The 12,193-nt window shown below is 47.3% G+C and overlaps 1 protein-coding gene across 3 annotated transcripts in view; it reads right to left on the bottom strand.

The window, feature by feature from the left end:
* The window catches only part of HELQ (helicase, POLQ like), a 75,741-nt gene extending 63,559 nt beyond the window's left edge, over positions 1-12,182 (bottom strand). Inside the window, exons 1-5 of one of the 3 annotated variants that reach the window (XM_073600249.1) lie at positions 11,896-12,182; positions 7,280-7,351; positions 6,380-6,531; positions 1,631-2,094; positions 370-1,072 (exon numbers count right to left, since the gene is read on the bottom strand). In XM_073600249.1, the coding sequence (XP_073456350.1) occupies positions 370-1,072; positions 1,631-1,822 (895 nt within the window). In that variant the 5' untranslated portion in view covers positions 1,823-2,094; positions 6,380-6,531; positions 7,280-7,351; positions 11,896-12,182. Of the gene's footprint in view, positions 1-369; positions 1,073-1,630; positions 2,095-5,149; positions 5,182-6,379; positions 6,532-7,279; positions 7,352-11,895 lie in introns of those variants that run through there. The other 2 variants (XM_073600258.1, XM_073600266.1) reach the window with 2 other exon arrangements.
* Between the last annotated feature and the right edge of the window lie 11 nt (positions 12,183-12,193).

Genomic DNA, 12,193 nt, shown 5'->3' with positions numbered 1-12,193 from the left:
TGAAACTTTGGTATTCATGTTTACTTTGGAGAGTTCAAAGGCTGCCAATCACTGATGAGCGAGATAAAGCTACTAAAAATCTGCCTACATCCAGATTACATCTGTTATGAACATTGAGAATGAATTGCTCCACAGTGCCTGCTGCTACAGAGATCAATGAGATCTTGTTCTTTGCTCCCTAAAAATATGTATATACTTGAATGTCCATTGCCTTGATACCTGTCAATCCTGATCTCTCCGTTGATTCACTTTTCTCTAGAAATCAAGCATTATTTCAGTAACCCAGTTTATAAAGTTATAGTTTATAAACTCAGGGTAGAGATCACAATTTTCATAATTAATACAGCCAAAGAAAAAAACTGTATTTACCATAAAGTTTCTTAATTCCTCTGAGCTCCTCAATGAGGTCAGCAACTTTACTGGGCAAGCCATAGAAAGGTCCCAAGTCTATGCTGGAAGACATTTCTACAGTCTTTTTGGCAACATCGAGTTCTTCCAAAAGAATAGTTTCCTTTATTTGCTTAGTCCTCAAAACTTGCGGAGTTTGGACTTTAGCATTTCCAGTTAATGTATTTTTAAGACTGTCCTTTAAACTCTTAATTTTTTGATCCTTCTGGGGTAAGATGGATGCTTTTTTTGTGTCCGCATCATCACCTTTGTTAAGGTGATCTAAAGAATCAATATACAAGTCACAATTATATATGGATTGTTTCATTGTAGACCTTTCTGCATCTACATTTTGATATGCATTTTCATAATGAAGAAGCTGTGAGCAAGGAAGATCGTCTAAAAAATCCTCTGCAAGTTCTTCCGATTCATCCTTCAGTTTAGGTAGCAACATCGTTTGCTTTATTTGCTGTGGTAGTGGCTGTTCACTTGGCAATTTTAATTTTGCATTCAGCGTTGAAGTATGACCAATTGTGTCAGGTTCGATTTCTGCAGAAGGGCAGGGGAAAGTACTTGCAGTCTCCTGCTTACACTTTTCCTCCAAATCTTCCACCTGTGCCAGCAAAGATGGATCTTCAGCAAAGCTGTCATATTCCCCAAACATGTCATCATCACTGCCGCAGTCCTACAAAGAAATAGTAGAGACTTAAGGATATGCAATTCTTCTGATAACCGTTATCTTTAAATCCAGAATTATATAGCAAACAGTTAAACAGCTAAAAACATACTTGTTAAAACTACATCAACGAAAGAAATGTCGTTGAAAAATATGACTGCATTAAACAATAGATTGTGCTTCGTACCATACAGAAGTAATATCCTGAAATCAGGGGCGGACTGACCATTGAGTGACTCAGGCACTGCCCAAGGGCCCTGTGTCACTAGGTGGCCCCATCAGGGTTGCCAGCCTCAGTAAAACCAGGGACAGTATGTATAAATATGTGTTTTTTTACATCTGTCTGTGTATACTGTGCGTACATGTATGTGTATACTGTGTGATTGTATACTGTGTGTGTGTATACTGTGTGGCCCCATAATCTCTGATTGCCTGGGGGCCCCATGATCTCCTATTGCCCGGGGGCCCCATGAGTTATCAGTCCGCCCCTGCCTGAAATCAAGCAAAAATAGAATACACAAGTGTAAAAACCACCACATTACAAACATACTATTGAGGGTCCCGCACCTGATTGATTGAATACATGTTTTCCTCTTCTTCGTGACAGTAAGCCACAGTATGACAATGAGATGTTATCGCCACATCTTCTCTACTACTACTGGGCCTCTTTTTAGCTGGAGTAAGGAGACTATTTCCTGAAGATAAACTCCTTTTTCGGACTTGTACACACCTCTGAATCTTTGGCCCATCGCTTTCCATCACCCTAAAAGGATGATTTCCATACTAAATACTTTCTGATTGCAAAATCATTTTGAGAAAAAGAAAAACAAAAAAAAAACTATACAGTAATCCAGAAAAAAAAATGAAATCCCCGTCAGTATACTGCGAGTCCATCTATTCCCGTATATGCAACACAATGTTTTAAAAATGCCAGAACACATTCATTTCCAAGAGCTAGAGTAATATAATGTATCATCACGTTTCAACTTTGTTTAACTTTTATTCATTTCTGCAAGCAATAGGATCACAACCTGAAAAGAAAATGGAAACATTTTTAACTGTCAATAAAAATATCAAACAAATAACAGATGGTCATGAAATAAGTGGAATAATGGCAATATTAAACAAATGACAGTAATGTGTTCAAGCATGGGTAGATGTTTTATTCAATACAGCACATACTCCGTTAGTCTATTCTTAATAAGGCCACGCAAGCATGCAGACCCAGTGTTTAGGTCTCACCGGTATAGTCCCAGAGAGAGGGGTTTTTATTTAAAAAAACTGAATGTTCTATCTCCTATGCAGCCCAAAAGTTCTGAAAAATAGATTGGTTCAGGGAAATACTGCATTATCATCACTGGATGGAGCTAAATAAGTATTTATTTCACGATTCTCAGCTCCATCTAGTGGCCATAATGTGGTATTTTTCCAAACCACTCTTTTAATTAGGGTTGCACCGATACCACTTTTTTAGGTATTATTATACAGGATTTATATAGCGCCAACAGTTTGAGCAGCACTTTACAACATGAGGGCAGACATTACAGTTACATTACAATTTGGTACAAGAGGAATCAGAGGGCCCTACTTGTTAGAGCTTACAATCTAAAAAGGAAGGGTCAAGTGATACAAAAAGTACCAATACTTTTTTTCAAGTACTCACCGATAACGATTACGTGGACTGTGTCAGTAGTTTTTTTTTTTTTATACAATTTTATTTTTTACAATGCTTTTTTTTTTGGGGGGGGGGGGATGGTGGATGGTCTCAGTGTGTTTTTTATTTTATTTTTTAATTATTGTTACCATTTAACCTTTTAAATATTTATTACAATTCTTTATTTTTATCAGTCTTGTGGGGGGCTTTGGTGAGATATCAGGAGTCTTAACAGACCCCTGACATCTCCCTTTTGAGACACAGACCTCAGCTGCACTGGAGATGAATGGACAGGAGACAGGGACTCCTCTCCATTCATAAACTGAAGAAGTATCACAGTTTACAATGCTTAGTTATGAATGGACAGAGTCAGTGGCCACTGACTCTGTTAATTTGGAATAGGAAGGAGCCGACAGATTTACTGGCTCCTTCCTACACTCTCCATCCTGAAAGATTGACACAGAGGGGGGGACAGGAGTGGAATACACGGGGGGGGGGGACCGGAGCGGAATACATGGAGGGGGGGGACCGGAGCGGAATACATGGAGGGGGGGGGACCGGAGCGGAATACATGGAGGGGGGGGGGAACCGGAGCGGAATACATGGAGGGGGGGGGGGAACCGGAGCGGAATACATGGAGGGGGGGGGAACCGGAGCGGAATACATGGAGGGGGGGGGAACCGGAGCGGAATACATGGAGGGGGGGGGAACCGGAGCGGAATACATGGAGGGGGGGGGGAACCGGAGCGGAATACATGGAGGGGGGGGGAACCGGAGCGGAATACATGGAGGGGGGGGGAACCGGAGCGGAATACATGGGGGGGGGGGGGAACCGGAGCGGAATACATGGGGGGGGAACCGGAGCGGAATACATGGAGGGGGGGGGAACCGGAGCGGAATACATATGGGGGGGGGGAACCGGAGCGGAATACATGGGGGGGGGGGAACCGGAGCGGAATACATGGAGGGGGGGGGGAACCGGAGCGGAATACATGGAGGGGGGGGAACCGGAGCGGAATACATGGAGGGGGGGGGGAACCGGAGCGGAATACATGGAGGGGGGGGAACCGGAGCGGAATACATGGAGGGGGGGGAACCGGAGCGGAATACATGGGGGGGGGGGGGGAATCAGAGCGGAATACACGGGGGGGGGGAACCAGAGCGGAATACACGGGGGGGGGGACCAGAGCGGAATACACGGGGGGGGGGAAACCAGAGCGGAATACACGGGGGGGGGAAACCAGAGCGGAATACACGGGGGGGGGGGAACCAGAGCGGAATACACGGGGGGGGGGGGACCAGAGCGGAATACACGGGGGGGGGACCAGAGCGGAATACACGGGGGGGGGGACCAGAGCGGAATACACGGGGGGGGGGACCAGAGCGGAATACACGGGGGGGGGACCAGAGCGGAATACACGGAGGGGAGGGGGACCGGAGCGGAATACACGGAGGGGAGGGGGACCGGAGCGGAATACACGGAGGGGAGGGGGACCGGAGTGGAATACACGGAGGGGAGGGGGACCGGAACGGAATACACGGAGGGGAGGGGGACCGGAACGGAATACACGGAGGGGGGGGGACCGGAGCGGAATACACAGAGAGGGACCGGAGGAGCCTGGAGGAGGACACAGAGGGGGACTAGAGGAGTATACAGGGACAGTCAGGGGGTGATCGGTGCGGCGGTGGGGGGGCGGGGGAGTTACAAGCACCGATCCCCCTGTATAGATTTCAATAAAGCAGCTGGAAGCTGCGGAGGGGAGGAGGAGGAGGAGAAGCGGCTGTCAGCTACTTTATTGAAATCTATACAGGGGGGGATGGGTGCTTGTAACCCCCCCCCCAACACTGCACCGATCACCCCCTGACTGTCCAGGTATCGGATAAAGCATGGAGCATTTGCCCGAGTACAAGTACTTGGGCAAATACTCGGTATCGGTGCAACCCTAGTTTTAATAAATGAATAAAATTCAACTTGGCTCCATGCACACTAGTGGGTTTTTTTAAGCAAAAAAAAAAAAAAAAAAAAAAAAAAAAAAAAAAGGATAAAAAAGGGTAATAGCTTTTTGTAGTAGCGCTTTAGGAGCGTGAGCGTTTTTGCAGTAAAAGGAAAAAAAAGCTAAATTATTAATAGCGTTTAGGAGCGTTTATGCTGGAAAAACGCTCCCATAAACTTTTTTTCCTCTGCTCCTAGACCCTGAAGCTCAAAAAAACTCTAATAGCTTAAAGTAGTGTGCATGGACACACAGGATAACACTATTTTATTTCTAGGTGCAGAAAAAACAAATGCTAATAACAGCTTCTAGGAGCTTAAGAAAACGCTAGTGTGCATGGAGTTTTCAACACCTGCTAAGCACCTCCAAATTGCCAGGCCTGAAAAGATCTACTGAGGTGAACAGTACACACTGCTGGGGAGTGTGTTGCTGAGCACTGACCTGAATACTGCATGCAACATTCAGACAGCACTCAACCACTCGCTTCCTACAGAGAGTAGACATGTGTTTAGTTACAAATCAAAATTCGGATTAAATTTTCATTATTCGGAGATTTGGATGCATCTGATTCCTGAATCACAATAGTAATGAATTTCAACTAATCCAAAATAAATTATAATGAACACAACTAATTAATTTGTATTCCATTGGATGACATGATGCGATAGTTTGGACCTTTTGTTTAAGTTTGAAGCATCCAAAATAATGTAACAATGTAACGAATGATCCGTTTGTTTTTATTCTAGTGAGTGTAGCACAGTGGTTCTCAACCTGTCTAGTGCCGTGACCCCTTGATAAAATTTCCCAAGTTGTGGAGACCCCCAACCGTAAAATTATTTTCATAGTGTGGGTTGTCAGCACCCAAAGCACGACAAGTAATTTGCGCCCCTAACCCACGGATATTTAGCGCTCTCTGAGTCCCTTACACTCATGAAGTATTAAAACCCCTTATGGTACATTTTAGGATGTACCACTCTTTCTCTTTGTTCTCCTTTCTTTCCCTTTTATCTCTCTCTATCCTAATTTCTTGTGTTTTTCCCCCATCCCTCTTTCTAGTTCTTTCTCTTATTCTTTCTCTCCCTTTTTCTTTTTTCCTCTCCCTCTTTTCCTATCCCTTCTATGTATTCTCTATTATTATTCCTTTTCTTACTCCTTGGTGAGGGGGGTGGGGGGAATAAGATGAGTGCCAATGTTGGCGGGGAGTTGGGATGAGTGGCAGTGCTGGGGGGATTTCTGATCAGCCAACTTAGGTGCTCTTGATCAAGCTCATCTGCTGATCTGAGAACTGTAGTGGGGACTTTTAATGGCAACTATAATCACAGGTAGTGTTACTCACTGTGTCTCCGACTTTGTGGTGTCTCGTAGCAGTGACACCTATGCCGAAATCAGGAGATAGGGTCTCCTCCAGATGGCGGGCGGTTGCAGGCTCCAGGGACAGCCCTGCTGGGCGGCCACAAAAAGGCTGGGAGAGCGGTGCGGACTTCAGGAACAGCCAAGGATTTGGTGACCCCAGGCAAATCATCATTTGACCCCCAGGTTGAGAACCACTGGTGTAGTGTGAGTATTCTAATAAGATTCTTTTTATATTAGGGTTGACCTTAAGAATATTACAATAGCTACAGTAATTTTTGCAATAAATACAGTAAGGTATAAAAGTGAAATGATTCCTACTTATTGTGTTTGGGTTGAAGGGAGGAGGATCCATCAGAATAACAGATAAATCCAAAATTAATTTTGTGCCATTTGTTACTTTTGGATGCATGGGACTCCAGTTGATATCATTCCAATTCTTTTTGTGGGATGACTCAGAGTGCATAGGTAATCTACCGAAATAACAAATTAACAAGTCAAAACGAATATAGCCAATCTTACAAAATAACTTCTGAAAATACGAATCGATTCGGAACAATAAAATATACAAAACAGATCCGAATATACAAAACAAATTCTGAAAACAAAATGATTTACTTAAAAGGAAAAGTTCAGCCTTGGCTCGTTCGGCTTGGTGTTCTATGGATCACAGGCGTGCAATTCGTTTTGCACTCCTGTGACCCGTTTTCAGCAGAGAGCGGGCTGAAGTCCGCTCTCTGCTGACATCACTGCTTTCAGTCCAGGCTCCACATCATCACAACCATGGAGTTGGGATCCCACAGGTGCCTGTACTGACACTCGACTTAGCCTCTCAGCGGGCCGCTGAGAGCCTAAACCGACTGCTCCGCCCCTCCACAGCCCAGTGCTCCAATGAGCGAGGAAGGAAAAGGGCAGGGAGCTGTGACTGACAGTCTGCAGCTTTCTGGTCACGGAGCTCTGAAAACCGAGTGATCGGCAATGTTCGATTGCTCGGTTCTCACTGCAGAGGGGCCGGGGACAGATGCAGCATCGAACCGAGGGAAGTATGATTCCAAAAAAAATGTAAAAATCCTTTACTCCTCTTTTAATGAATAAATCTAAAACAAATGTTTCCATCATGCACATCTCTAACTGGGAGAATGATTGAACAATGGCACAAAAGAGGATAAAATAATAAGGTAGTTAAATGCTCCCCTACATCCATCACCTGCATGAACTTACCTTTAATGTCCCCCTAGACCTCTGATGACTCACCAGTCAATCACTGCCATCACCCAGCACAACCATGTCCATCTGAATAGAGAGGAAAGGGAGAGAAAATTAGTGGCATTAGCAGAAAAAAAAGATGAACTTGTTCTATTGGCTTATATGGGTTTAGTGAAATTCATATTGACATAAACATCCAGCGCAAATGTCTTGCAGGCTCTGCTTGACAGTCAACATCTGTCAGGCGGAATCAGAAAGTGAATTTAATGGGGTTACTCAGTCTGAAAATCAGTGCAGTAAATCTCCACACAAACAACGGATGGTTGCCTCAATATGCCCTTTCTGTTTCAATCATTTTATTTAGTCATTTCCTAGGTAAAGTATAAAAACAGAGTTGCCTGCAGAGGGGTACTGGAGCAGTAACCAAATGCAGCATAAGGATCAGGGTATACTCAGGAGTGAAATTAAACATTTGGTTGTCCAAGATCTACTGTAAAATGGAGAATTATGAACTTCCCAATCACTGGGATAGCATAATGTGATTCCTTGTGTTGGTCCTCTCAAAAAGGGGTAAGGGAACCATTCAGGAAGACTAATGGAATCAAGAACAGGGAACGGGGTCAAGGCGAAAAGAAGGGTTGGGAGGGAGGTTAGGAGGAAAAAGAAGATGGAGAAGATATTTTTTATTTTTCATTCAGCTCGCCGGCTGAAGAGCAAACAGATTATGGTGAATTGGATAGTTGAAAACTTTTCTCAATCAGCGGCTGCAGTTGCTGATCATTGTGTTTTGGCAATGGAGAGTCCCCAGTGTCAGAATACAATGTCCCAGTGGGGACGATTCCGCCATCCACCTCAGTTGTGTGGATGGAGAAATTGTCCCCACTGGGACATTGTATTCTGACACTGGGGACTCTCCGCTGCCAGAATACAATGATCAACAACTGCAGCCGCTGATTGAGAAACGTTTTTCAGCATTCCCATTCACCAGAAGCTGATCTAACAATCGCCTTTTGTTGAGCAGGGGTGGCCACACACACATGGATTGAAAATTGGCCGGTCCCTGCTGAGCTAGCCAAATGTCAATCCATCTATAGGCAGCTTATGGAAAAGTTATAACCTCCGTCAGTTTTTTTTATGCCTTCTTTGTCCCACTGGGGGAATTTCCCTAAATGTCCTGTCACATAGCCAAAACAGGAAGCGAGAGGAAAATCCCTTGGTGTCACCAGAATTAGTGTCCCCATTGTAAAATCTCCCCTCTATTCCTGTTCTGGGGACCATTCAAAATTTGACATTTTCTTTCACTTCCAGTGATGACAGTAAGCAGGAAAAATAGAGAGGATGGATCTCCCTAACAGGGGCACAGACAGCAAAAAAAAAAAAAAAAAAAACCTGACGTGTGTTCATCATTACTCTCCATTCTATCCAAAACTAGAAAAAAAAAAAAAAAAAGTTTGCTTTTAGTGATACTTTAAAAACTAAACAAACATTTGAACAACATAGCTGTAGACTACTATGCCTTGTCAGTGGCTACAAATGGGATTTTAATACATGATTTTTGTTGACAAAATGCCTCCACTAATGAGGCATGGATCCAGTAAGGGTTATACAACATGCTCAAGTTTAGTCAGCACCTAAAAGGTTTAAAGCGGGGGATCAGCAACCTGTAGATCGTGGCTAGGTGACCCACCTTTACAGAGAATCAGAGTGCAATGCAGAGGGATTACTTGTAAATGTGGAGCTGTAGAAGTGAGCAAGGGCCGCATAAGCCAATGCCTCCTTTGTAGTGCTGGCTCCTGTCTCAAGCGGAGTGACACCAACTGCACTCCATCTCTTATCCCGGCTAGTGATCTCCAGAGTGGTGCCAGCAGAAGGAAAGAAGAAATCCTCAGGTCAGTGTGAAGCAATAAAATGGGCATAATAGTATAGGGCTGCTTTGTGATTTACCCACACCACGGGTGTAGTTCTACGTACCTGCAGCTTTCCTGGTGCTTGAAAAGACTTTTACTATTGTATATCCTGCAGGTTTGGTGCAGGAGTTTTGGTGTGCTTTCAGAAAGTGCACCAAACCTGCAGGATATAATAGAAGTCTACAGCAAAGCACAGCTAACCCAGGAAATTTGCAGGCACTGCTGCTCCCCTGAAAAGCAATCCAAGTGTGTTTGACAGGTAGTGAGGGGGCGATATGTTGTCTCCTCACCACCTGATTTAAACCCATGATTGCCGTGCAATGCGTGTGATTGCTACATGGTAGTATGGCAATTAGAGGTTTAAATCAGGTGTGAGAAGATGACACTGTACCCAGTGATATTTGTCTTCTCCTATGTTGTTCAGGTAGATCTCCACCTCTTTAAGGTTGCCTACCCCTGGTTTAAAGTATTGCTAAAGGCATTATTATAGATAGAGCAAAAGGAGGTTTACAACACCTGTTAAGTTTTTTCCATATGTGTCCCATTGAGGAGATTTTCCTTCACTTCCTGTCCCCATAGCCAAACAGGAAGTGAAACAAAAGACCTCCAAAGTAATGGAATCCAGGTGTGTCGCCAGAACTAGTGTCCCCATTGGAAGATTTCCTCTTAGGACCGTTCTGGGGACAACCCAAAATTTGGGATTTTCTTTTACATTCGATGAGAACAGTAAACAGAACAGATAGAGAAGGTGAATTTCCCTAATGCGGGTCCTGACAGGTGTTCTAGTCCCTCTCCACTCAATCCAAAACATATTGCCTTTAGTAAGAAAGCCTGTCCTGTGAGCAGACATAACAGCCCTGGGGCCAGCTCCAAGTCAGGTCCACAGACGGGGCCAGCTCCAAGTCAGGTCCACAGACGGGGCCAGCTCCAAGTCAGGTCCACAGACGGGGCCAGCTCCAAGTCAGGTCCACAGACGGGGCCAGCTCCAAGTCAGGTCCACAGACGGGGCCAGCTCCAAGTCAGGTCCACAGACGGGGCCAGCTCCAAGTCAGGTCCACAGACGGGGCCAGCTCCAAGTCAGGTCCACAGACGGGGCCAGCTCCAAGTCAGGTCCACAGACGGGGCCAGCTCCAAGTCAGGTCCACAGACGGGGCCAGCTCCAAGTCAGGTCCACAGACGGGGCCAGCTCCAAGTCAGGTCCACAGACGGGGCCAGCTCCAAGTCAGGTCCACAGACGGGGCCAGCTCCAAGTCAGGTCCACAGACGGGGCCAGCTCCAAGTCAGGTCCACAGACGGGGCCAGCTCCAAGTCAGGTCCACAGACGGGGCCAGCTCCAAGTCAGGTCCACAGACGGGGCCAGCTCCAAGTCAGGTCCACAGACGGGGCCAGCTCCAAGTCAGGTCCACAGACGGGGCCAGCTCCAAGTCAGGTCCACAGACGGGGCCAGCTCCAAGTCAGGTCCACAGACGGGGCCAGCTCCAAGTCAGGTCCACAGACGGGGCCAGCTCCAAGTCAGGTCCACAGACGGGGCCAGCTCCAAGTCAGGTCCACAGACGGGGCCAGCTCCAAGTCAGGTCCACAGACGGGGCCAGCTCCAAGTCAGGTCCACAGACGGGGCCAGCTCCAAGTCAGGTCCACAGACGGGGCCAGCTCCAAGTCAGGTCCACAGACGGGGCCAGCTCCAAGTCAGGTCCACAGACGGGGCCAGCTCCAAGTCAGGTCCACAGACGGGGCCAGCTCCAAGTCAGGTCCACAGACGGGGCCAGCTCCAAGTCAGGTCCACAGACGGGGCCAGCTCCAAGTCAGGTCCACAGACGGGGCCAGCTCCAAGTCAGGTCCACAGACGGGGCCAGCTCCAAGTCAGGTCCACAGACGGGGCCAGCTCCAAGTCAGGTCCACAGACGGGGCCAGCTCCAAGTCAGGTCCACAGACGGGGCCAGCTCCAAGTCAGGTCCACAGACGGGGCCAGCTCCAAGTCAGGTCCACAGACGGGGCCAGCTCCAAGTCAGGTCCACAGACGGGGCCAGCTCCAAGTCAGGTCCACAGACGGGGCCAGCTCCAAGTCAGGTCCACAGACGGGGCCAGCTCCAAGTCAGGTCCACAGACGGGGCCAGCTCCAAGTCAGGTCCACAGACGGGGCCAGCTCCAAGTCAGGTCCACAGACGGGGCCAGCTCCAAGTCAGGTCCACAGACGGGGCCAGCTCCAAGTCAGGTCCACAGACGGGGCCAGCTCCAAGTCAGGTCCACAGACGGGGCCAGCTCCAAGTCAGGTCCACAGACGGGGCCAGCTCCAAGTCAGGTCCACAGACGGGGCCAGCTCCAAGTCAGGTCCACAGACGGGGCCAGCTGCAAGTCAGGTCCACAGACGGGGCCAGCTCCAAGTCAGGTCCACAGACGGGGCCAGCTCCAAGTCAGGTCCACAGACGGGGCCAGCTCCAAGTCAGGTCCACAGACGGGGCCAGCTCCAAGTCAGGTCCACAGACGGGGCCAGCTCCAAGTCAGGTCCACAGACGGGGCCAGCTCCAAGTCAGGTCTACAGACGGGGCCAGCTCCAAGTCAGGCACACAGACGGGGCCAGCTCCAAGTCAGGTCCACAGACGGGGCCAGCTCCAAGTCAGGTCCATAGATGGGGCCCTCTGTTTACTACCTGCCCCATGGCCATCCATGCAGTGTTCAGAAGGAGTTAACCTCCCGCTCACACCTATTCCAGAACTTTCTTCTCACCTTTAAAAACTTGCTGCCAGGCTTAAACCCCCGCTTCCAAAGCCGTACTTCACTCCCAGCCATTGGATGGTGAGATTCGAATCTAGACAGCTGTCTCCAGGAGTCGCACAATAATGATGTCATTAATCAGGCAGCCATTTTTCATATGGGCAAAGAAAAATAGCAAAACGCAAACTATGTCAATTTTAACAAGAGAATGCATTTTCTTTTCTATGCAGTCAATTTATTTCTGCTCATTTTAGACCGTCTCGTTAGCTCATTCTGTTCGCGTTTGGTTGTGGCGGAACTGTAGTGCACG

The sequence above is a fragment of the Aquarana catesbeiana genome, linkage group LG01 (genome assembly GCF_042186555.1).
Source record: "Aquarana catesbeiana isolate 2022-GZ linkage group LG01, ASM4218655v1, whole genome shotgun sequence".
Taxonomy (NCBI): domain Eukaryota; kingdom Metazoa; phylum Chordata; class Amphibia; order Anura; family Ranidae; genus Aquarana; species Aquarana catesbeiana.
Note: the sequence above shows the minus strand (reverse complement) of the source record. Positions and strands in the feature narration are given on the sequence as shown.